This window comes from Rhinatrema bivittatum, chromosome 1 (genome assembly GCF_901001135.1).
Source record: "Rhinatrema bivittatum chromosome 1, aRhiBiv1.1, whole genome shotgun sequence".
NCBI lineage: Eukaryota > Metazoa > Chordata > Amphibia > Gymnophiona > Rhinatrematidae > Rhinatrema > Rhinatrema bivittatum.
In genome coordinates, this window is record NC_042615.1 from 419,031,291 (window position 1) to 419,058,190 (window position 26,900).

The window sequence follows — 26,900 nt, forward strand, 5'->3', positions numbered from 1 at the left end:
GAAACGACCCACGCCTTGGGGATATAGGAGGGGAGAAACAAAATGTAGACAGCTCCAGAACCATAAATTACTTTGCGTGCCCCTGAAGAAATATGCCACTTGAAAGAAAAGGGTTACAAACGCATGTACATATCTCTTTTTTTAAAATATCTCCCTGCTTCAACATGAGAGTCCACACAGTAAGCATGTACAAAGAAGTCTGTGGTGCTAGCAGCCAGCCATTGGTCAGAGAGCTTTATTACAGCTCCTCCCTCTATTTACACAAACCCAAAACTCACTGAACTGGCAGGAAAATCAGTTCCAAAGTCCTCCTCTGCTGGCTTTGGTCTTACAATGCTGACCATCTGTCGTTTTAAAGGACTGAAAAAGCTCCTAGTCTCAGAGTTTTACACTTGGTGCAAACTGGAAGCAATGAAGGCTACAGGAAAGCAGCTGCCGAAGGTTTATGTGACCAGGCGAGTGCCACCGGAGGGGATGAAGATACTCCAGGAGTCTGGAATGTGAGTCACTGCTTATATTCAGTGGAGGTGTATGGTTAGAAGAAAAGCAAGGCAGACCATAAATCCTCCCTTTCTTTTATTTTATTTAACGAAATGTACAGCATTGTGGACCTCAAGTAGCAATAATAATTATAAACCTAAGAAGGTTCCCTTAGAAGCAGTCTGATTGTTCATATAGCTCGTACTCTAAAATAGGAGATGACCAAGAGCTTATTTAAAAGGAGCATGGCAAAAGCACTGGATTTTTAGCATGTCTTCTCCTGGCTAGAATAACTTGATTCACAGAAAGAGAATACAAATCAAAACAGATATTGAAATGCCAAAATGGCATAATTGTATTCAGATAACGTATATATAAGCATTTGAAATCCAATAATTGCTGCATTCGTGCCAAAAGAAATGTACAAAGGTCCTGCTGGAACTGAGCAATCTCCACCTCTCTGCAATCCCAGATGTCAAATGAATAACCTGGTTACCAGGATATTCATGCAACACTTACTCCTAGGGGAATTCTGCGCAAAAAATTTAAACTTTTGTGCACAAAAACTTAAAATTCTGCACATTTCTGCATACTTTATATTGGGTCAAAATAACAAAATACACATGATAATCTTTAAGTAATTAATTTAAAATGTAATACAGAAAAAAGTTATTACTTAAAGATGCAGAGTTTTGAATATTTTGAGCAGAATTTCCCTAGAAGTTCACTGTAAGAGTGTCTCTTCCACCCACTCTCCCTACTCCCCTGGCCAGTCTCCTTTCACTTTGCCCACTCAGGCCCCAACTCCTCCATCTGCCACTTTCTCTCCCTTCCCCCTCTAGACTCAATTCCTTCCACTCTATCTCCACTCCCAGAGTTTGACCCCTCTCTCAATACTGTCCCTATACACCCCCTCATATAGGCTCCCCTCTCTCTCACACACACACACACATCCCCTCATGCATACACACTCTTGTACAGACTCCTCCTCTGTCTTTTTCACACATACCCTCATATTTATTTATTTATTTTATTTTATTTTATATACCGGCAACCGTTTGCACATCGTGCCGGTTTACAGATAACTTACAAACAAGGATATATAGGCAAAGCCTTTACAAAGAACAGTTTGTAACAATAAACTCAGTAACATAGCAATAAACAAGATAAATAGGTGGGGAGGAGAGGTATATAGGTAGACAAGACAAAGAGAGAGGGAGGGGGGAGGGGGAAAAGGATACATGAGGAAAGGTATGTACAGGGGTTTGAGGAAAATGTGATAAACACATAGATTATTTACAGGCTAGTATAAGCGCAGAGGAACAATGATTGGGGGGGAGGGGCGGGTACTAACTGAAATTTTTGGTTTGAAGTTCATTGGGGGGGGGGGGGGTGCAGGGAATATGTCCTGAAGAGGGGGTGTTGGTGGGGGTAGGCGGTTGGGTGAGGATGTTTGTAAGGAATGATGAAGATTGTGATTGGGGGTATGCTTGGAGGAAGAGCCAGGTTTTGAGTTTCTTTTTGAAGGTGGGTGTGGAGGTTTCGGTACGAAGGTCAAGGGGCATGGAGTTCCAGAGGGAAGGGCCTGCTAGGGAGAGGGCCCGTTTGGTGGTGGACATAAGTCTTGTGGATTTTATAGAGGGGTGAATAAGGGTTCCACGGAGCGAAGATCGGGTGGGTCTGGTAGAGGTACGTGGGAGGAAGGGGGGGTTTAGCCAGTTGTAATGTTCATTAGTAATACTTTTGTGGATGAGGGTAAGGGTCTTGTAGGTAATGCGTGAATGAATGGGTAGCCAGTGGAGATTAATGAGGGTGGGAGTAATGTGGTCTTTCTTTTTGGCATTAGTGAGGATGCGTGCAGTGGCATTTTGGAGGAGTTGGAGAGGTTTGATGTGGGAAGCAGGGAGACCAAGTAGGAGTCCGTTACAGTAATCAATCTTTGAGAAAATTATAGATTGAAGTACTGTGCGGAAATCAGAGAAGTAGAGGAGGGGTTTAAGTTTTTTCAGGGTTTGAAGTTTGAAGTAGCAGCTGCTAAGAATAGATTTGATGTATGGTTTGAAGGTAAGTTGGTTATCAATTATGACCCCCAGGTTTCTTGTGTCAGAGAGAAAGTTAGGGGGGTGGAAGGTGGAGGGGAATGGTATGGGTATGGATGCATGTTTGGTGGAGATGAGGAGGAGTTCAGTTTTTTGTGGATTAAGGGCTAGGTGCATGTCAGATAGGAGTTGGTTTATAGAAGCGAGGATGGTGTTCCATTTTTGGATAGCAGTGAGTGCAGAATTTGTGAAGGGTATAAGGATTTGCACATCATCGGCGTAGATGAAGTGTGTGATACCAAGGTTGGAGAGGAAGTTTGTGAGGGGGATCATATAGATGTTAAATAGGGTGGCGGAGAGGGAGGAACCTTGGGGGACGCCACAATCAAGATTAACAGGAGGGGATGTAAAATTGTCAGTGAGTACTGTGTAGGTACGGTTGTGGAGGAAGGATTTAATCCAAGCCAGAGCAGTACCTGTGATTCCTATGTTGACGAGGGTGTTGATAAGGATGTTATGATTTACAGTATCAAAAGCGGCGGAGATGTCGAGCATGGCGATGAGATAGGAGTTACCCGCATCCATGCCTTTGATGATGGTGTCAGTAAGTGAGAGGAGGAGGGATTCCGTACTGAGGTGTTTTCGGAAGCCATGTTGTGTTGGTGGGAGTAAGTTGGATTGTTCTAGGTGGTCAGAGAGATGGGAGTTAACTAGTTTCTCAATAATTTTGGAGAGGAAGGGGAGATTGGAAATGGGACGGAGGTTGGATAGGTTGGAGGGATCAAGGGAGGGTTTTTTTAGGATGGGTTTGACCACGGCTTGTTTCAGGGAGCTAGGGACCAGGCTGTGTTCTAGGGAACAGTTTACGATTTTGGAGAGTGAGGAGGCTATTGTTTTGGGAATAGCGAGAAGTAATTTGGTAGGGATTGTTTCTGAGGGGTGGGAGGAGGGTCTCATCTTTTTTAAAATGTTTTCTATTTCTAGAGTGGAGGAAGGTTCGAAGGATGAAAGAGGGGTGGGAGAGTGGGGGGTGGGAGGGTTTATGATGTTAGTAGTGGGGGAGTTTTTGGTGTTGGGGTTAAATTTGGCGGTGATGTTGGAAATTTTGTTCTTAAAGAAGAGGGCAATTTCATTACATCGTGTCTGGGAGGAGGGGACTTGGGGGGTAGACACATTGGGTTTGGTGAGATTTGAAACTAGTGTAAATAGTGCCTTTGGGTTGAATTGGAGGGGGTGAATTTTTTTTGCATAGTATTCTTTTTTGGTTGTTTGAATGGCGTTTCTGTATGCATGCATAAGTTGGTAATATTTGGTTTTTGAGGCAGGAGTGGGGTGTTTGCGCCAATGTCTTTCTGCTGCTCTGAGCTGGGTTTTTTGGGTTTTGAGTGTCTGGGTATACCAGGGTTTTTTGGATGACTTGGTTTGTGTGATAGTTTTTTGAATGACTGGGCATAATTTGTAAGCGATTTTTTGGGTAGTTTCTGTCCAGGAGGAGATAGCACTATCTGCTGTCTCGAGGTCAATGTGATTAGGGATGGTGGAGCAAGCTGTGGCAAGGGTGTCTAATGGGCAGGTTTTACGAAATTGGAAGGATTTTGACTGAGAGGGAGGGGATGGAGATGGGGTTTGTAGGGAGAGGGTTGTGTTGATGATGGAGTGGTCGGACCAAGGGACAGGGAGGCATGTAGGGGCGTGTATGACTTTGATGAGAGTGTTCGTGAAGATAAGGTCAAGTGTGTGACCGGCTTTGTGGGTTGGGGAATGGATAAGCTGGGTAAGGCCCATTGCTTCTAAGGAAGAGATGACTGCTTCGCATGGTGGGGATTGTGGGATGGAGTCGACGTGGAGGTTAAAGTCGCCGAGGAGTATTGTGGGTATGTCGGGAGAGAGGGAGATGGTGAGGAATTCGATAAGGGGGGAGGGGTCTTTTTCTAGTAGACCAGGGGGGGTATAGATAAGGCAGATTTGAAGAGATTGTGATTTGAAAAGGCCTACTTCGTATTGCTTGGGAATATTACAGGTTTGTGAAGTCAGCTTGAGTTCTTTTTTAGCTATGAGGAGAAGGCCCCCTCCTCTTTTCTTTTTACGGGGGATAGAGAAAAAGTCATAAGTTTCAGAGGGGAGTTGATTGATGAGGGGGGTGTCGCAGGGTTTGAACCAGGTTTCGGTTACTGCGAAAATTTCTGGTTTAGAGTCTGTTAGGATATCATGGAGGAGGTGTGTTTTTTGTTTTAGGGATTGGGCGTTAATGAGCAGAAGAGAGATAAGGGAGATGGTGAGGGCTTGCGAGGTGGGGGATATGGGGATTGGGATCAGACGCCTTTTTTGAGTGTTGTGGTGAGAGAAAGGGGGAGGGGATAGTTTTGAAGTGTGTCCGAGTAGATAGTTGGGGGGAGAGAGGTAGGCATGAGGGGGCATTCTTGGGTAGAGGGCTAGCCGGGGAGTATTGTGAAGAGGGGCGGATTGTGGGATGTAAGCACATTAAAGCAATTGCACAGAACAAAACGGTTGTAGCAGATTAATGCAGAAGCAGACACTGTATTGGGAATGGATAGATTAATGTAATTTAGCAGAATAATTAACTAGAGTAATGTGAGTTAAGAGGAAGACAAGTCATTTAACAATACATAGCAAATACAGAATATAAAGCAAATTTACCAGAGTAGGGCAGTTAAATAACTTAGATAAATTAATTAATGCAGATTGACAAAACTTAATGCAATTGTACAGGTGTGGGTATGCATTTAGAGTGGGTGATTTGAGATATTCAGATGCTGTTACGTAAGTTTAATCAGAATAGTCAAGTTGAGGTCGCACTTACGTGTTTGATTTATCTGGTGGAGGGCTGAGCTTTTGTGAACAGTCTATGGTTTGTCTTCAGTAAGGGTGGTTCTCTTGGCGAGGATATTTGTCTCCATGTGATAGGCGTCGGCTTCTGGAAGTGTGTTCTTGGTTTTAGTGATATTGCTGGAAACAATCACGGAAAGACCAGTGGTGCTGTTCGGGGTGAGCGAGGGGCGAAACAAAGGGGCAGGCCCCTTTGTCACGCTCCTTCGTGCGCGCGACGCCTGGGAGAGGGGCGATTTAAATAGCCCCCGGTCGCGCCTCTGACGTCACCGCAGCGCCGATTTCGTGGGCGGTTCGGAGCGAGGGCTTGCGGCCCGGAACGAGGCCAGTTGGAGGCGAGGACTCGAGGCCCTGATCGGTTGTCGGCTGTAGGAGGAGGTTCGCGTCCCTGCTAGGTAGGTAGCGCCTGTGGACGGCTGCGAGGATGGCTGGTGATCGGCGCGGGAGCTCGATCAGGGAAGAGCGGAACAGGAGGCCTTACCCCGACGGGCTTCAGCGCCGATTGCGCAGGCCAAGTTCACCGCTGGGTCTCCTTGTGTCGCCGAGGGAAGCAAGAGGAGAGAGTCGGGGAGAGCGGCGATTTAAATAGCCCCCGGTCGCGCCTCTGACGTCACCGCAGCGCCGATTTCGTGGGCGGTTCGGAGCGAGGGCTTGCGGCCCGGAACGAGGCCGGTTGGAGGCGAGGACTCGAGGCCCTGATCGGTTGTCGGCTGTAGGAGGAGGTTCGCGTCCCTGCTAGGTAGGTAGCGCCTGTGGACGGCTGCGAGGATGGCTGGTGATTGGCGCGGGAGCTCGATCGGGGAAGAGCGGAACAGGAGGCCTTACCCCGACGGGCTTCAGCGCCGATTGCGCAGGCCAAGTTCACCGCTGGGTCTCCTTGTGTCGCCGAGGGAAGCAAGAGGAGAGAGTCGGGGAGAGCGGCGATTTAAATAGCCCCCGGTCGCGCCTCTGACGTCACCGCAGCGCCGATTTCGTGGGCGGTTCGGAGCGAGGGCTTGCGGCCCGGAACGAGGCTGGTTGGAGGCGAGGACTCGAGGCCCTGATCAGTTGTCGGCTGTAGGAGGAGGTTCGCGTCCCTGCTAGGTAGGTAGCGCCTGTGGACGGCTGCGAGGATGGCTGGTGATCGGCGCGGGAGCTCGATCGGGGAAGAGCGGAACAGGAGGCCTTACCCCGACGGGCTTCAGCGCCAATTGCGCAGGCCAAGTTCACCGCTGGGTCTCCTTGTGTCGCCGAGGGAAGCAAGAGGAGAGAGTCGGGGAGAGCGGCGATTTAAATAGCCCCCGGTCGCGCGTCTGACGTCACCGCAGCGCCGATTTCGTGGGCGGTTCGGAGCGAGGGCTTGCGGCCCGGAACGAGGCCGGTTGGAGGCGAGGACTCGAGGCCCTGATCGGTTGTCGGCTGTAGGAGGAGGTTCGCGTCCCTGCTAGGTAGGTAGCGCCTGTGGACGGCTGCGAGGATGGCTGGTGATCGGCGCGGGAGCTCGATCGGGGAAGAGCGGAACAGGAGGCCTCCCTTTCTCTCTCAAGCATACACCCTCACACAGGCTACCTATGTCTCTCTCTCACACACACCTGCATACTGGCTCCCTCTCTGGCTCACCACCCTACACATAGGTTCACTCTCTCTCTCTCTCACACTCACACACATACACGTCCCTTCACACAAGCTCTCCTTCTTACATATACACACACCTTCAACAGGCTCCCTCTTTCACAAATAAACAAGCACCCTCACACAGGCTCCCTCTCTCACAAACAAGCACCCTCACATACACACAATCCCTTTTTCACACACACACCAGCTCCCAATCTCTCACACATATACACACTCCTTCACAATTTCCTCACATAGGCTCCCTCTCTCTGGCATCCACACCCTCGCACATGCTCTCTCTCACCCCCAAAGCTCGCAGTCTTACACGCACACTCACTGAGGCCTGCTTCATCTTTGCCATGAGCAGAGGCCGGCCCACTTGCAGCATGCCGGGGCCTGCCAAATTCTGCACAGATTCTGTGCAACTGGAGAGGAGGGGAATTCTATGGGAATTCTGCACTCCGCAGTAACGCAGCATTCCCACAGGACTAAACACTCGTGGATCAGTTCCTTAATCCCAAATTAGTATTGCTGCTGGATTATCACAGCTTCTAGATGCATTCAGAAGACAGCCCCAAAAGTAATCTGGAATCTGTCTCCAATAACTGGGGTCAATCTGCAGACTGGCAGGTGAGACAAAACAGTTACCAGGATTGAAGAAAAAGAGAGTTGGATTTACTTAGACTGTTCCCTGAGACCAACCTTTTCACTGAGACAAGCTCTTCACTGTCCCACTTGTTCCCAGGGAACCTCCTGGAATAAAACTCCTTACTCCTCTCCATTCTAGAAGTGGTTCTCTGTCTCTCTAGAGAGGTCCCCATATCCCTTGCAGTAATATACATACCTGGGAACTTTTGATTTCCTATCACTCTGAGATTGTCGCCTGGGGGGCGGGGGTGGTAGCAGCATGAGCACAAACTTTCTCACAATAGCACACTCACATGTTCACTCACACACATACATTCACATACACACACACACACACATGTCCTCTCCCTCTATCATACACATGCACACTAACTTCTCTCCTTCTTCCACACACATACATGCACTCGCTGCTCTCCCTTTTTCACACACACGCACACACACACACACACACACACATTTCTGTCCCTCTATCATATGCATACATGCACTTTCACACACACACACACACATGCATTTCTCTTCTTTTTCTTCCACACACATACATGCACTCTCACACACACACATGCATGTTCACTTCTCTTCTTCCACACACAGTCCTCACCCCAAACTTACCAATGACAGCAGCCTCCTCTTCCAGGGTGGACAGATCTCCTTCAAGCAACTTCCCTTGCATGGGCCCAATATAGCTCCTCCTCTTTCCTACGCGCCTCCTTCTTGCAGCTGCATTGGCAATGGATCTCTTCCTTTTTCAGGGGTGGGGGGAGGGAAGTGCTCCTTGTTCTTCTGCATGTGTTCACTCGCAGCCCATCTTCATTCCGGCGTGGAGCCCATGCTCCTCCTCCTCACGCATATGGCTCGACAGGTCTCTTCCGTCCAGCGTGGGGCCCACACTCCTCCTCCTTCTGGGTTGTTTGGCCCCGATAGATCTCCCTTCAGCCGCACGCCCGGTGACTTTGTTTTCCAGGGCCTGCCTTCAGCAGGACCTGGAGTTTTCTGATGTTGGCCCAGAGACCCAGCAATTCCTTTAGAATTCCGGAGTCTCCGGGCCAAATCTGGAGACTTCCCAGGTATGGTCATATACTAAAAATACACACATCAACAGAGGTTCTTTAAAGTAGGTAATACCATCTGATTCAGCACTATATTTGGGGGGGGGGGGGGGGCAAGCTGAACAATTATCAGGACCTTTGCACCTATGATAAAACTGAGTGATTTCACTGAGAGAATGCATTAGGGCATCTGGCAGTGACTGGGCCCATTCCTAAGTTTTCGCCCTGCACCCCAGAATATGTAATGTTGACCCTGCTCAGAGTATAGAACACATCTCCTAACATACAGATGTGCTGGCTTAAAGGTGGGCTTCATGATTTTGTGTACAAGATTTCTAGACTTTTAATCAGGCGGCTGATTAAAACTGAGGAGTTGCTCTGGTTAATAGTCCCTGTGTGGTGCTCCAGCAGACATTTTACTTCTAGGTAGTTCCAACTTATTGGATTTATTTTCCAGCATTTTTCAATTCAGAATACATTTCCTTCTATGAGTTTTTCAGCACTCAGCTTCACTTAAACTGTTTATATTAGCTTCAGCAGTAACCAGATCTTATAGGATCTTTTGGTACTTGAGAAATGTAGGATATTTCAGAAGCTCCTGCTATCACTGCACTCACACTTCCAGGTGGGTTCTGACAAGGTTTCTATGCCAAAGTTATCATCACAGACTGGGCCATACTGGATGGTGTTTATACCATAGTTCCTCCCTTTGCAAGCCAATCCCTGGACAAGGCTTGCAGTGACATCCTTGATTGGCCTCTCCAACATGCCACTTGTGGTTTTTCTTACACTAGATGAGTTAAAGTGCATTGCTGTATTTTCAGGTGCATGATTAATGTGCCTTTCTGGTTTGCGATATGCTGTAGGAATGGCAGTGTTTATGCATATGTTTGCAGGATCTTATATTTCTTCCTTTAGCAGCATAGTGTCACCCCCTGTTGCCACTCATCCCATGGGCCTCCTTAGGAGCGCCGCCCCTTAAAGGCCTCATGGTGGGAACCAAGACTGCTGGCACTTCTGGATGACGTCACGCGGCTGAGTATAAAAGCCCCAGCCGTGCATCCCAGCATTGCCTCAGCTACGGGTCTCCTGCCTTTTTCACAGTGTGTGTTTCCGGTGTGTTCCTTTCTCCTGTTTCTTGCCTCACCTCGTCTCATCCTTGCCTTGTCCAGCCTGCCTCATCCTTGTCTCTCTGCCTGACCTGCCTTGTCCTGCTCCCCCTGCCTTGCTCCTAAACTTGTCTTGGACCTGGACTACATTGTACTCGCTGCCTGCCCCAACCCTTGGCCTATCCCTGGTGTTTTGCTGGTTGCTACCTGCCCAGATCTCAGCTTGATCCCAAACTCTCTTCTACGCTTTGCCCTTTTTGGAACCATCACCTAAATCCTGCTGGCCCCCAGGAACCCAAGGGCTCAACCTGCAGGAAAAGGTGTTGGTCAAGGTGAAGCTCCTGTTCTGTCCTGTCCCAGGACACATTCGCCAGCTGCTTGTGTGAACCTAGAAGGTTCAATTGCTAAGTTGTGCCAACTGCACCACAGCACAAGGGTCCACTTCCCTTACACATGGAGTGTGCCCTAATCCTGTGGTCTAGTAAGCTCTTACAGGCCAATACAGTACCGGCGCATAGAAAGCAGGTGCTCAACGCTGAGCGCCCATTTTCTTAACGCACGCCCAACCACCTCTCCCGGGGACCCAATGTTATATTCAAATGACCTGCTGCACTAAAAAGGATGCGCTAGGGAAAAAATGTGCATCCCTAGCGCCTCAGGTGCCTAGGAGACATGGCTGGAAGCCCATGTCTGACCTGCACTAAGCTCCCTCTCCCCAAGACCTGGCCTCAGATTGGTCCTTTTCACTGACATGTGACAGTGAAGGGATGACCAATTGGCAGTAAGTAAAGGAATGAATAAATCAATATTAAAGTGTCAGGCACTTTTTTTGGCCACTCAAAAATTTATGCTAGCTTTGTGCTGGCGAAAATTTCTGAGTGTACAAATGTGCGGATTGGGCACACATTTTATTTTTCTGCATTGAGGGGAATACATAATAGCGCTCATCAACATGAATTTACATGGGATGAGCGCTATTATCTACGTGGGCGGGTGGGTGCGCGTTTTGGATGCGCAAACCCCTGTTTTGCATTGGGGGTTACAAGCAAACACATAGGAGCCAACTTTTGAAAATAATTGGGGGTTGTTGAACTCAGTACAGGGCCCCAGCAAAAAGAAAATAAACCACAGTAGTTCATGTGTATGACTGACCAGCAGTCTGTATTTAAACATCCAGAAAGAAGCAGGTAATGTGGACATGGGGGAAGACTCATATGTCCATAATAATAAAGCTAGGGAAGCACTTTACAGTCCCAACAGTCATTCTTCTCCCCAACTCCAGCTCATCTCCAAGTCTCCTCCCCTCTCCCCACCCCATAGCCCATCTACACCACAGTCTTCCCCTCCCACTTTTGCCTCTCCCACTACTCTCAACTCCATTTTTCTCTCATATTCTCCTAATTTTGTCTTTATATAGAGTTTCTTTAGAAATCTGTCACTTTTTAGGGGTGTATTCTCTATCTATGACTAAACCTCCTTGGATATTTGCACTAAACAATACCCTTACCTCTTCTGTTGCAGCTGTGAGATTGAGCAGTGGGATTCAGATGATCCGGTGCCACGTACTGAACTTCTGAGAAAGGTTGCTGGAGTCCAGGGATTATACTGTCTCCTGACAGAGAAGATTGATGAGGAAGTTTTGAAGGCAGCAGGTACAGATCCACACATGGCCATTTAATTTTATTTTCCTCCAGAATAGATACTGGGGGTTAGCAAAATCTTCTTCCATACATATTTTATAAACAAAGATGCTTATATTTGTAGCTCTCATCCCTATCTATGCACTCCTAGATGAAAGTGGCCCTGAAAGAGGCTTTTAAAAAAAAAAAATAATTTGTCGAGTAAGATATATTGTGGCCAAGGGAGATTTTCGCATAATTGTTCAATCGCTTGTGTTCAAGTAACTTAGTGGAATAACTAGTATATTGGATTATCTAAGCATTTGCTATATGCAATGCAACCTTTGCAAAATGCCGCTGCTCGGTTGTTTACAGCAGAGCTTCTCAACCACTGTGTCGCGGAACACTGGTGTGCTGCAGCAAATCCCTACTGTGTTGCCCATGCCCCAAGTCCCAAGCTCAGTGCTCCGAGTCTCAGTGAACCCACTATTTATTTTTAATCCCAGCTGAGCCTAGGCCAAAGAAAGGAGACTGTCAAGTGGGCTTGGGCCCCGCGGCTGAAGACAGAAGACTGCTGCATGGGGCCCAGCTATGTGGCCCAAGAGAAGGCCGCTGCGTCAGGCTCGAGCCACACAGCTGAAAAGAGAAGGCTACTGAATGGACTTGGGCCACGTGGCTAAAGAAAGAAGGTTTCCGGTTGAGTCCAGGCCACGCACCTGAAAAAAGAAGTTTCATGGTCAAGTCCAGGCTGCGCAGCCGAAAAAAGAAGGTTCCAAATCGAGTCCAGGCCATACAACAAAGAAAGAAGGTTCATGGTCAAGTCCAGGATACGAAGCCAAAGACAAAATGTTGCCACATTGGGCCTGGCTACGAGGCCAAAAAAAGAACATTGCCATGCTGGGTCTGGGCTGAGTGGCCTAAGAGAGAACATTGTTGCATCGGACCTGGGCAGCACGTCCAAAAAGACAAGGCGACAAGGTCAATCCATGCTGTGACATTGGCGGCAGGGCCAAAGAGAAGAAACTGCTGCCACCAGCAAAATGCTCATTCAGGGAGAGATAAAGCATATGTGAACTTGTGTGAGTGTGAGCAGTAGTATATGTGAGAGGTTGGTTTGGACAGTAGCATATGTGAGAGGTTGTATGTGTACAGTAACATGTAAGAGGTGTGTGTGTGAGAGTAATAACATGTGTGAGAGCTTGTGTGTGCATGTGAGTGATGCTGCATGGGTCCAAGGAGGTAGCTGATGTTGCCTGCACATCTTAGGGCAAGAGAGAGAACATGCAAGAATATATAGGGGGGAGAGAGCTTGTGTATGAGCATGTGTGTGTGTGTGTATTTGTGTGTGTGTGTGTGAGAGAGAGAGAGATTGAGAACCTGCTTGTGTGTGTGAGTGTGAGAGAGAGCGATTGAGAGTCTGCTTGTGTGTTAATGTGAGAGAAAGAGAGAGATTGGGTGTCTGCTTGTGTGTTTACCTGTGAGAGAGGGAGAGGAATTGGGAGCCTGCTTGTATGTGTTCCTGTGAGAAAGAGAGAGAGAAAAAGAGATTGGGAGCCTGCTTATGATGGTGCCTGTGTATGTGAGAGAGAGAGAGATTGGGAGACTGCTTGTGTGTGTGCCTGTGAGAGAGGGAGAAGCATTGGAAGCCTGCTTGTGTATGTGCCTGCGAGATAGAGCAAGATTGGGAGCCTGCTTGTGTGTATGTGCCCGTGTGTGAGAGAGAGAGAGATTGGGAGACTGCTTGTGTGTGTGCCTATGAGAGAGAAAGAAACAGAGAGAGATTGGGAGCCTGTTGTGTGTGCGCCTGTGAGAGAGAGAGAGCGGAAGGTTGGGAGCCTGCTTGTGCTATGAATTCTTGCTATGAATTCTTGCTATGAAAATTGCTCTAAGCTTCAATGGCAAGAGGAAACATGGAAAAAAGGATTTGCATTCACAAAAAAGCGGGGAGTAGCTTGCTTGTTACGGCAGTTACTACCCCAAACCAAATAAGCCTGATACTTCACTTTCAATGCATATCCAGCATAGCTCTCTGCTTCAACGGCAGGGGAGAAAGTCTCATGATTTACTTTCAATGCATATCCAGCATAACTCTCTGCTTCTACAGCAGGGGAGAAAGTCTGATACTTCACTTTCAATGCATATTCAGCATAACTCTCTGCTTCAACTGCAGGGGAGAAAGTCTGATACTTCACTTTCAATGCATATCCAGCATAACTCTCTGCTTCAACAGCAGGGGGAATGAAGAAAAGTGGATCTATATACAGACAACAACCAACAAGGACTGAATTATTTAGTCTGGGTAAACAAATAAGCATGGGTATAGCTTGCTTATTGCGGCAGTTACTATCGCTAACTAATTAAGTTAGATATTTCACTTAGATGCAGTTCCAACACTGCTCTCTACATTAATGGTGGGGGTGGAAGGGAAACAGAACCAAAAGGTTACTAAGAGCCAAGAGTAACAGATAAGTATGAGAAAAAAAAGCAAAACTTGCTGGGCAGACTGGATGGGCCGTTTGGTCTTCTTCTGCCGTCATTTCTATGTTTCTATGAGAGAGAGAGATTGGGATTCTGCTTACGTGTGTGCCTGTGAGAGAGAAAGAGATATTAGGTGCCTTTTTGAGTGTATGCCTATGAAAAAGAGTGTTGCGAGCATGGACCCTTGGCCCATGGTGGTGTTGGCGCTAGCTATGGGGGAGACCCCCACAGGTCCTCACTGTTGGGAGGCGAGGCCGGACGGGAAGCAGAGGCTAGCAGCCGTTCCCCACAGGTTGAGACCTTGGGTGCTGGGGCCAGCTGGTCTTAGGTGGGCCCCTACGTGGATAATCCTGTGGTGCACGGCCAGGCGAGCCAGGTGGCGAGTCTCGTAGTCGGGTCCGGTCCAGAGGTCAGTGGCAGGCAGTAGCAGTTGTAGTCGGGTCCGGTCCAGAGGTCGGTGGCAGGCAGTAGCAGTTGTAGTCGGGTCCAGTCCAGAGGTCAGTGGCAGGCAGTAGCAGTTGTAGTCGGGTCCGGTCCAGAGGTCAGTGGCAGGCAGTAGCAGTTGTAGTCGGATTCGGTCCAGAGGTTGGTGGCAGGCAGCAGATGTGGTCAGAACAAGCCGGGTCAGGAGCCAAGGTCCGTCTGAGGGGCAAGGAGCAGTAACAGGAATGGGTACTGGAACACAGGAATGGATCAGGAGTGGAGAAGGAACAGGAGCTTCAGGAACAAGCAGCAACACAGGAACAATGTCGGAACGAGCAAGGAGACCAGAGCTTGCCTTAAATACTAAAGGCAGGTGACGTGATCACTAGGGGCACAGGAGTTTTTCCCGCCACAGCCCCTTTAAATTCCAATCGGTGACGCATGTGAATGCCTAGGGGCTGAGAAACACAGAGGAGAATGGCGGTGGCAGCAGCGTCTCTCGTGCAGCAGCGGTCGCGGAAGAGGGAGAGGCAGCGCGGGCCGGCAGAGGGACGTCCCCCACCGTGACAGGAGAGCTGGAGGGAGTGGCAGTGGCCAGCTACCGCCTAGGAAAGTGGGGCAGAGGTTGGGGCCCGGCGTCAGGAAGTAGATCCTCCACGGCCGGGAATTGTAACAGAGAGATTGGGAGCCTGTTTATGTTTGTGCCTGTGTTAGAGAGAGAGAGATTGGGAGCCTGCTTGTGTGTGTGCCTGTGTGAGTGAGCATGGCTGTGAAAGCCTATGTGTTACATACAGGCTCTCACAGGCACGCACACACACACATAATGGGTTTGTGAGGGAGAGAGAGCCTGTGTATGTGAGAGAGAGGGAGTGTGTGTGAAAGCATAGGGATGTGAGATGAAGTCTGTGAAGAAATGAATGTGTTATTGCCGTAACTACATCCTTTGGCAATGAATTCCAGAGCTTAACTATGCGCTGAGTGAAAAAGAATTTTCTCTGATTTGTTTTAAATGAGCTACTTGCTAATTTCATGGAGTGGCACATTTCTATTTATACTTCATGGCCTTTGATTTTGTTTCGGTGAGGGTGTCTTGTGTAACATTAATTCTTGCTATGAAAATGATACTATTTTTCATCACTGGCTTTTAAGGCATAATGGTCACCCCTTCTTTATTTCTATTGTAACAAAGATTTGCTCTTTATTAATTTCACCTGCATGCAGAAAGCAGTTTTGAATGTTAGTGCTGTAAATAATTTTTCATACACATTTTATTTTCACTACTGTTAGTAGATATTAGGCGATAATTTTAAGCAAAGCGATTAGCCAGTGTTCCCTTTAAGGACTGGTTTGCTGTGAGCATAAAAGTGATAGGCTATTTGCATCAAAGAAAGTAGTGCTCACAGGGTAATGTAACAAAAAACTTTAGCTCATGTTCAAAACATTTTGCACATAGCAAACCAATCCTTAAAGGGAACACTGGGAAGGAGATTGGGATAGCATCTTCAGGGGGGTTGAGTTTAGAGAAAAAAAGTGTGCTGTTGGGGTTGGTCCTTGGGGAGGGAAGGTAGTGCTGTTCAGTTTAGTTAAAAGTACATTTCCTGGCATTTTCATTGACATTTGACCAGTGACTAGCAGATATGAATATATGTGATGTAAAATTTGGTTCAGTGCGCCACGAGGATCAAGTAAACTTGAAAGTGTGCCCTGATATAAAAAAGGTTGAGAAGCTATGGATTATAGGATGTTCTATGAGAGAACATAATTTTCCAAGTTTTTATGAATTTCATTAGCTACCCATTACACTTAGGATACATTTTTAAATTGGTTGTACTGGTTTTCAAGACAATTAATGATGATGTTCTAGCTGTTTATCTAATTTAATTGAGAAAACCATTCCTTGGACCCCACTCAGATCAATCGTCACCAATTGGTGATTCCATCTGTAAAAGGGGCTCATCTAAAAAAAACAAAACCTGGAAATGTATCTTTTTAGTTGCTGGCCCGTTATTGTGGAAAGTTTTGCTCTTAGTTACATGTGAAATTACAGACCTTTACTCTTTTAGAAAGCAGGGTAAGACTTTCTATTTTACTCAGGCATATTCAGCCTTGACCTAGGCTTTTTTAGTGTTCTGTTTTATCACCATTTTATCTAAATTTGATGATTGCTTTATTAAATTCTGGTTGATTCAATGTAATCTTTTTATGTTGTTAAGGGTTCTTAAGTTTGTTGGACTTATGTTATCGAAGTTTGGTATATTCGTAATCTATTTAATTGTATCAAGTTTTATCTATGTATGTTTTTATAATTTTGTAATTCTCTTAGAACAAGTTTTATTGTATAATGCAGACTACAAATGGATTACAGTGGGCTCTGGTAGAATAAGACCTGTGAGACAGAGACACTCTCTCAAATGACATAAGTACAAAATGCCTTTTCTCTTAAATGATGAAGAAGCTGTAGCGATGGAGATTGAAGTGGTACTGGAAAGAAAGAAGAAACCCAAGGCACGCAGAAATTAAATTGTACAACCAATAGTCATACGAAAAAACTCATTGTGTTGGGTGACTCAGTCATTAGAGGCACTAATATGGGAACTCTTTTCGAGGGAAACAGTATAGTTAAAAGCCTTCCAGGATCATCGGCTGGTAGAAATGCTATTCAGATAGTGCAATCCAAGAAGAAAGTAAGGACTCTGAAGTTGATATTATCATCCATCTGGGAACCAATGACCTTGCTAGAAACAACATCCAAATAGTACAGAGAGATTTCCAGACTCTGGTGAAGCAGATTAGTCACACGGCGAAGACTGTTGCCTTTTCAGAAGTGTTACCTGTTCATGGAAAGGAGAAAGAGAGGCTAAGCCATATAGATAACTTCAATGCATGGCTCAAAACTTGGAGTAAGGAACAAAGGTTTGTATATATTGGAGGCTCTATGTCAAAGATGGATTACATCTGTCTGTGGCAGGAAAAAGGATCCTAAGAGATAAAATCAAATCCTATGCCATAAGGCATTTAAACTAGAGACAGGAGTGGCAGAAGGAAATTGGAATGTCACCCCCCAAATCTCAAAGAAATGGGTGAGGGGGATAACAAAAGTCAGTTGAATAAGGCACAAAACAAGTCCAAGAAGAGCAGTAAATGAAGGAGAGAAGATGGAAAGCTATGAGCACAAATGCTCATAGTCTGGGCAATAAAATCCCAGACCTGCAAGCCCTAATGGTGGAGGCAGACTTGGACATTGTCCATGGGTTCATGGATTCTCATGATTGGGATATGACCATACTGAGCTATAACTTGTTAAGGAAGGACAGAGAGTACAGAAAAGGGAGGAGGAGTAGCTCTTTATGTCAAAAACAATATCCAAGCAACTGAACTGCAAGGAATGTGGGGTAGAGAAGAAGCTTTATGGGCAGTCCTAAAACAAGATGATGGTGCATCCATTTTTACTGACGTTGTAATCAGGCCTCCAACTTAAACGGAAGAACTAGACAGAGATCTGGTTGAAGACATCCAAAAGTGGGAAAGAAGAGAGAAGTGTTGATTGATGGAGATTTTAATCTGCCGTATGTAGACTGGAGAATAGGGATGTGCAGCCATAAAGTTTTCGTTGCGTTAGCGATTCGGATTCGTGGAGGGTCAATTCCATTCCATACGGACGTATGACGCCCCGATGCGTTAATACGGCGAGTAAATTCGTGTCCCAGCTAAAATTAAAATTAACTACAACCCCCCACCCTCCTGACCCCCCCCCCCCCAAGACTATGTGTGACATAGTATGGGCAAAGGCTATCGGCGCCATTTTGAGTATTGGCATCGGACGGCCAGCATGCACGAGGTCGCTCCCGGACCCCCGTTGGACTTTTGGCAAGTCTTGTGGGGGTCAGGAGGCCCCCCGAAGCTGGCCAAAAGTCCCTGTGGGTCCAACGGGGGTCCCGGAATGACCTCGTGCACGCCGGCCGTCCAATGCCAGGACTCAAAATGGCGCCGATAGCCTTTGCCCATACTATGTCACAGGGGTGCCGGTGCCATTGGTCAGCCCCTGTCACATGGTAGGAGCACAAGATGGCGCCGGTGACCATGTGACAGGGACTGACCAATGGCACCGGTAGCCCCTGTGACACAGGCTATTGGCGCCATGATGAAACCGGCAAACGAGGGTGTGAGAATGCAGGGATGGCCTTTGGACTCGCCGCTGGACCACCAGGGAGTTTTGGTAAGTCTTGGGGGGGTCAGGAGGGTGGGGGGTTTAAATTTTTATTTAGGAGGCCGAATAAAACAGAAATCTGTTTAATACGTGGGGAGTCGCGATGCGTTTTGCCTCCCCACGTATTTAACAGATAGGACAAAATAAGTTGCGGATTACAAATACGTGGAAAACGGATGCACATCCCTACTGGAGAATCCCTTCTGTGGAATCTACCTGAAGTAGAGAAACAGTGGATGCCTTGCAAGGGGCTCTATTCAAACAAATGGTAATGAAACCCATAAGATTGACTTATACTCAACTTAGTGCTCACTAATGGAAATAATGTCTCTAATGTCTGGGTGGGTGCCCAGCTCAGCACCATCAAATGGAATGGTTTGATATCGCAAATAGGATACAGAGAAGTCACACAAAGACCCGAGGTTTGAATTTAAAAAATATGGATTTTGTTCAAATGGGAAGTACCTGGAGGTAGAATTAGAAGACTGGGAGAAAATGAGAGAGGTGGAACAACAATGGGCCAAACTAAAAGGAGCAATTACAAAGGCAACAAATCTATATGTTAGAAAACTAAACAATAGCAAGAGAAATAAGAAACATATCTGGATCTCAAAGGAGGTGGCTGAAAAAATAAAAGCAAAAAGAACAGCGTTCAAGAAATATTAAAGGATTCAAAAAAGAGGAACACAAGGAAGAACATCTGGTGAAACTGAGGGAGACAAAGAAAGTAATCAAGAAAGGAAATAGGCAAAAGAAAGGCTTGCCAAAGAGGTAAAGTGAGGTGACAAAACATTTTCAGATACATCAGAAAAAGGTCCAAAGTGAAATAATGAAATTGAAAGTTGGAAAGGATCAATGTGTGGAGAAAGATGAAGAAATGGCAGAAATTTTAAACCAAAGAAAACCCTGGAGAAGGACTGTCGCTAGTTACGCTAGTTAACAAGACAGTGGATGGGGGTGGAACAGATGAAACTCAGTTTACAGAAGAAAATGCATGGGAAGAGCTAGGAAAACAGAAAGTGGACAAAGCCATGGGGCCTGATGAGGTTCATCCCAGGATTCTGAGGGAGCTCAGATATGTGCTGCTGGTTCTGCTGTGTGACCTGTTCAATAGATCTGTTACACCGGTCGACCACCCAGGCTGTGACCGACTGTGCTTTCCCTCCTTCACGACGGATCGGTGGTCCCGGAGATGCCGAGAGGCCTTTCTCCACGGTAGGAGCGCTGCTGCCGCCGAAGCCACACCCCCTGTCGTCATCTGGATGCATGCAGCGACGTCAACACTTCTTTTAAAGGGTTCAGCGCGGGAAATACCCGGGGCCAGCTCCGGAAGTTCCCCACCTTGTGGGGTATTTAAGTCTGCTATCCTTGCTACAATTCGAGTTAGCAAAGTTCGCGATAGGATTGGAAAGCCTTCGGTCTGAGCTTCTCTGCCGCTTCCTTGCTGCCGCTGGAAGCTACTCTCTCTGCCCTTTGAGGTATTGCTAACTTGGGTATCCGCTCCTCGGGGGCCTGCTCTCCCTGCCTCGGTGCTGCTACCAACTTCTTCAACCTGGTGGAATTGCATACCAACAGCAACCATCTAGTGAGTAATCTAACTCTCACTCTATCTCATCCACAGTGCTGCCTTACTGGGAAACCTACAACGGAATTCCCCTATACCAACGGTGAGTTTGTTGCCGCTTTCAAGGAGGTGTTTGATGAGCCCGGCAGGCTGCCAGCTATGGGCGCAGATCTTCGTCTATGACAGGGCACTCGATCCCTAAGTGAATATGCTATAGAATTCTGTACCATGGCCACAGAACTAAACTGGCAGGGGAACAGTTTAAATACCATATTTCTGGAATGTTTATCTTCACAGATCAAAGACAAATTAGTGGCTCGGGAACTTCCCGTGACTCTGGAGAGGCTTATTAACCTCACAGGGAAGATCGACTGGAGGTTGCGGGAGCGAGCCCGGGAAGCCCATGGAGGGTGACGAGGGCATCTTCCAGACTCACTCTTCCGGCCTGAGGTATCTCCACTTCTCATCAAGGAGCCGATGCAACTGGGTCGGACCCAGGTTTCGGCGGCCATGACTGTACCCTACGGTTGGGGAGCCTTCTCTGGAAATGATGTTCCTTCTGCTTCATCTCCTTTGCCTGTTAAAATGATGCCACTTTGTTCAAAACTGGCTGAAATTATACCCTTCGGCCATGCTGCAGGATCACCCTTTTTCCTTTTGCCCGCATCAGTGGAACTCTCAGCCACCAGGGTTTCCTCTCAGGCTTTGATGGACTCGGGTGCTGGGGTGAACTTTATTCAGCAGGACCTGGTGGATCATTGTGGTTTCTTCACCTCACCAGTGGAACCCCCATTGGTTTTCTCATCTGTACACAGGAATCCTCTTCCGGGTGAGGTTACATGAATCACTCAGCCGTTGTCATTAAAAATTGGAACGTATCATGTTGAGCACCTTGCCTTCTTCGCCTTACCCAAGGCTGTGAGCCCTATAATTCTAGAGTTACCTTGAATACAAAGACACCAGCCTCAATTCGACTGGGCTTCTCCTGAACAGATTCAGTGGGGTCCTCATTGTGCAGGAACCTGCTTTGAAGTTTCAGAACCATTCCGGCCCATGAAGACGGCTACTGTCATAACGGAACCTATAACTCCCCGTGAAGGGCTCGAAAAGGATCCCGGAAGAACCGAATCTTCAGGACTACCTAACCCATTGGAGGTGTGTTATTAAAGCTCTGTTGTTAAAACTGAGAATAGCAGTCTGTTATTAACGGAGTTGCTGGAGATAGCAATCTGTTATTATTTAGAATAGTTGTGGGTGGATCCTTGGACCAGTGGCAGGTGACCATGCCCTCGGGGGAGATCCCGAGAGGGACCACTGGTCAGGCTTAGTGTAGGAGACAGACACACACTAATTCTTTTATTAGACAATATATTAAACCACCAGAGGTGGCAGTAGTGAGCTGGAAGCGCCCGGCTGGGCTGTAGTCCCTCAGGTACTGGAACAGCGATCCCAAGGTGGCTGAGCTGTAGAGAAACTAAGAAAGCGAGTAGATAGGATATGCAGAGTTCTGGGCAAGTCCTTGATGATAACACTCACGCCATAGTCTCTTGAGGCAGCCCAGGAGTTGGAATGCAGTAGGCCCTCGAGGAGCGAGTACCTGGTCCCAGGGAAAGCTCTGAGAGATAGATGGAAACTCACTAATATTGTAAGCAGCGATGACTTCTTAGCAGAAGTGATATTCAGGAGCTGGTCCGGGACATGGGCCCTCGAGGAGAGAGTACTGGTTCCGGACTGCGACCTGAAAAGAAAAAGAGAGAGCGAGGCCCCTAAGGAGCGGGTACCTCTAGTGAAGTCCGAGGAGGAGAGTAGCTAGGGTTGCGGAGAGCGAATCCCATCCGCAGCAACCTGGAGGAAGCTAGGTAAACCTATCCTTTACTAACTCGTCTTGTTAGAGAAACCTGAGCCCTTAAATATCTGGAGATGATGACATCATCTCAGGAGGGACACCCCTGAGTTTCGCGCCAACGCCGGTACATCAGTCGGGCCGCGCGCACGAGCCCTTAGGCATCTGGTCAACATGGCGGCTTGCAGCGTCGAGTCAGTCCGGGAACGCCGGAGGAGGACGGCCTGGAGACGCAGCAGCTAGCCTTCCATCAACCCCAGAGGGAGTTGCCAACGAGGTAAGGTGAGCGGAGCAGAGACGTCTGACAGAGACAGACACAACAAGGTGCTTGCACAGTTAAAAGAACAGTTGAACCACAAGACTTTGGAGAAAGAGGAACTGAGGAAATCTCATGGACAAAGCTAGCCAAGGCCTACTAGCCATTCTGGCTTATAAGGAACAGGAGATGCAACAATTACACACTCGCTTGCAACAAAAGAGTGCTCAAAGGGTTTCCATGGTATCATCATCAATCACCTCGGACTCCATGAACTCCATTCAAGAGACTTTGGAGAGACCTTCCTTTTTGCAGAATTCGGAGATGTCCAGTTTGGATGCTGATGATAGCGAACAGTATAGATTTTGAGTGTCTTTTTTGCGGGGTTTTGTGTTAGTTCACAATGTGTCTGGCAGTGAAAGGTGTTTGTGCTGCTGTTACTGTGAGGTGACACCAGAATTTGAAAATATCTTTTAGTATGATGAGCTGTAAGGGAAACATCCAAGCTCCATTGTTTGGGGGAATTTCAGTGGATGCACAGAGTTACAGAACTGGAGGTGCAGGATTTATATTGACATTCTGTCCCTTCCTATAAATTCCAGGCTTCACTCTCATAGCCATATAGAATTAGTTGAATGAAGCTATCAAATAATTTTATAGTAGTTTTACTAGAAGTGTGAAACTGGCCAGCCTTTTAAAATTACGCGGAAGACCCCTTGGACTTTTTTATTAACACTTTTTTTATAACCAATTTTAAAGCAGGATCCATGCTATAGAGGTGGGTGTGATGAAGAAATGTCATTTTGGCTCCCCCCCCCCCCCAAATTCTTCTGAATAGAGACGCCACTGATTTTCTGTGACCTTAAGCATTAGTACAAGAAGGATTATGGGGGGATGCTGGAGAGTCACACAAATGCATTGGCCCCCAGGCGCCGGAGACCCTTGGTGCACCACTGGGTGTGAGTCATATGGGGCCGCAAGCGGTGGCAAAGAGGAGTGGAGATTTGGTGGGCCATGAGCAGTGCCCAACCTGCTTGCAACCCAGAAAACCACACAGTCAGCGGGCATGATCGAGAATGAGGTAGGAGTTGGGGCCAAGACCGGGGGGGACGCAAGGGAGAAGGCTCGCCTAGGGCTCCAAATCCCCTTGCACCGGCCCTGCATAGAAGCAGCTGTGACTGAGAAATCATCCTCATTTGCATTTTCACAGAGCACCTCCTTTACTGAAGGAGTGTCTTCTGCCAGTCTTTGAAACAATGATAAACACTGGCAGAATTAGGTTACAACTAAGAGTAGCCAGCACTCCTATCTCAGGCTACTGACATAATCACTGCTGGGGGCAAGGGGCCAAAAGGGTTGAACGTTTGCTCCCATGCTGAACAACTGACTTGCACAGCATGAATTATTTTGGAAGGATGCAAGCAGAAAATCAAGTCTGTGCTTTAAACTGCCAGAAAAGAATCTTCTAAATTCACTCTGTAGCCAAGTCCATACAACTAGACTTCTACTGCATCCTTTGATTAAAACCCCTTTAATTTCATGCTTTTTTCATTGTACTGTGCCCACAAATCATTTGCCTTTGCTTGAGTTGCTAAACAATCAGCTAAACATTTTTCCCAGCTTCAGATATCAAGAGAAAACTCAGTTCTTAATACCAATACATTTATTGAATGAGGAACATTTTAACACTCAAAGCGAATGATATGGAATCAAGGATAGTTGCAGAGATAATAGAATCTGGTACAGCTTTGATGAGTATCTTTAAAAACCCAGTAGTCAGATGCAGACAACTGTAGCTGTAGAAAAAGCTGCGGATATTATTGGATGAGGTGAAAAAAATGATACTTCTAGGAACTTGAAGGATTCAGGAAGAGCTGTTAGCTTGCCGAGCCTTTTTCCAATTGAAAACCCCATAGGAAATGAGACAGTCCCAGGCTACTTTTGGTCAAGGGACCAATATGAAGAGGAAAGAGACAGAGAGAGAGAGAGAGAGGAAACAGGAACACATCCAATAAGAAGTTCAGAAACATTCAAAATATTAACCAATCAAGATGGAAAACTTGTACCCTGTAGAAAATCTAAATCTTGCAATCTCTCAAGATGACACAGGATGGCAGTATGCTAAAGAATCATACAAATACACTGTAGAGACAAAACACACACCATGAAATTAATTGACGGCAGATTTAATACAAATTTAAGGAAGTATTTTTCAGTCAGTACACAATTAAATGTGGTATCTGTTGGCAGAGGATGTGATTGAGGGTAGTAGAGTTGGATTAAAAAAAAAAAGATTTGGACAAATTTCTTGAGGACAGGCACATTAGCAATTGTTAGTGGTTCTCAACCTTTTTTCTGTCGGGACACACCTGATAGATAGTTTTCACATGCATGACACACTGAACACATGACTATCATAAGGCTAAATATAAATGTACACTTTGCATCCACAGGAACCCCACCCCCGACCCTCAGCAATGGGTATAAAGCAGAACTAGAACATTCCCCATACAATTCACCATACAAAAAATATATTCTGGTGTTATCTCAATAACAGCAACACAAACTCCCTCTACTACCAGGTGCACTAGCCCTACTTATAAAAAGACAGCAGTTCACCACCAATACACCTATTGAGAAAACACAACAAATAAGGTGAGGTATTTTACTAGTCTACATGCTAGTTAAATATCTCACCTCAGTCATGCACAAAAGAACAACTGGAATGGAAACCCAAAAAAGCCACTGGAGAAATGGAAACAGAAATATAGCACCTAACATAGTACCAGGATCTGCAATAATGCACACAAAGTAATCTGCACAAAGTTACACCTGCAATATGGCATGTATTTATTTATTTATTTATAACTTTTTATATACCGAGGTTCAATTAACAAGATTAATTATCACTTCAGTTTACATTACAACCAGCAAAAAATAACAGAGACAAAGGGCCTCATTTTCCAAGGAGTTACAGCAGGAGATAAATTCACAAATCACGCTAACAGCCGTTAATGCGAATGCAAATTTGTTATTCAGGGGGTGGAGTGGGGGCGGAGCATATGTAAAGCGGGAAACAGTTATCATGTGCGGCTCCTATCACGACTAATAGCTACAACCCATTCATGTTACATTGTGCGCTAGAGGCCAGTAAAGGTTTATTGTGGTGCATGACAATTCGAGAGAGAGAGAGAGAGAGAGAGAGAGAGAGAGAGAGAGAGAGAGAGAGAGAGAGAGAGAGAGAGAGAGAGAGAGAGAGAGAGAGAGAGAGAGAGAGAGAGAGAGAGAGAGAGAGAGAGAGAGAGAGAGAGAGAGAGAGACTTGCTATTATGCCTACTCCCTAGACAACTATTTGTATCCCTATGAGAGGCCCACCTAGTAACTCGAGGTGGGGATTAGGTATGAGTGTAGGGGGTTGGGGGTCGCTTTCACATTCAACATGAGACGTATGAACAGAACAGTGGTCTCCTGTGAAGATTTGATGGGCTTCGGAGTAAGGAAACTCACTCCACGAGGAGATTTGGGCAATGTTCTCTCAATCTAGCTTGATGGACACTCTACCTGGGCAACAACAAGCTAGGTGGAGTGAACATTGTCCAAATCTTTTCTTGGAGTGAGTGTCCTCACTCCGACGGCCAGCAAATCTTCACTAGAGACCACTGTTCTTTCTGTAGGTCTCATGTTGAATGTGAAAGTGGCCCCCAACCCCCTACGCTCATACCTAATCCCCACCTCGAGTTACTAGGTGGCCCTCCCATAGGGATACAAATACCTGTCTAGGGCATAGGCACTATAGCAAGTCTCTCTCTCTCTCTCTCTCTCTCTCTCTCTCTCTCTCTCTCTCTCTCCTCCCCCCCCCCCCCCCCCCCCCCCCGCAATTTGCGAATCCAGTTCCACAAATGGTGAAAACATTGCGTGATGCAATGTTTCCCTGCTGCACAAAAAATGCCTTATTTGCATAGGACACACCCCCTCATGTGTTACCACTGCGATATTGGAAAATGAGGCCCAAAGTCTTGTTTTACAATGAACAGGGTAGAAGTAACCTGGATAAACATAAAATGGGTGAAGCAAGTATAGAGAATTGGGTCTGTATAACTTGGGCAAAAAGCAGGGACATTAAATAGGGGAGGACTATGAAGGCCTCAAGTTGGATAGAGTACTCATGATGCGGATAAGAACCAAGGCTGAAGTGAGTAGTTATGGGAAGGCTTGTTCTCAAATGGAACAATCCTACCTATTAAAAGGCAACACTACTATTAAACCAAGCCCTAAACACCAATACACCTCCAATTAGGGAAACAGAAAAAGTCAAGCTGCTATAGATCCCCACATAGTTTTATAGTTGTAAAACTATATGAATAAATGTGTCAAAAGAGCTGATGAACAGAACAACATCTAACAATTAAAAACTTTAAAAAAATATTAAAAATTCTCTGAACACCAATAAAATATTTCAAAACAGCAGACACATCACATAATACCCAATAATTAAAATGACAATCAAGAAAAATGAACTTAAAAAGCCAGCTCTCCTACTCCTTTCCCTGATAGGCCACACCAGAAGCATCAGTAGCTTCTCTCATGGTCCTCTTCCTTAGGAACCACAACCAGTCTCTGTCTCTCTCTCACATACTCACACACCAGTCACACCCTCAGGACCAGTTTCTGTCTCTCACAAACACACACACCAGTCACCTCCCTGATCAGTCATTCTTACATGAATACACTTCACCTCTCTGACC

At 46.5% G+C, this 26,900-nt stretch overlaps 1 protein-coding gene across 1 annotated transcript in view; it reads left to right on the top strand.

Annotated features, from left to right (window-relative positions):
• Positions 1-306: 306 nt before the first annotated feature.
• The window catches only part of LOC115092267 (glyoxylate reductase/hydroxypyruvate reductase-like), a 154,509-nt gene continuing 127,915 nt past the window's right edge, over positions 307-26,900 (top strand). Inside the window, exons 1-2 of the mRNA XM_029603014.1 lie at positions 307-500; positions 11,287-11,417. Of these exons, the coding sequence (XP_029458874.1) occupies positions 334-500; positions 11,287-11,417 (298 nt within the window). The 5' untranslated portion in view covers positions 307-333. The remainder of the gene's footprint in view (positions 501-11,286; positions 11,418-26,900) is intronic.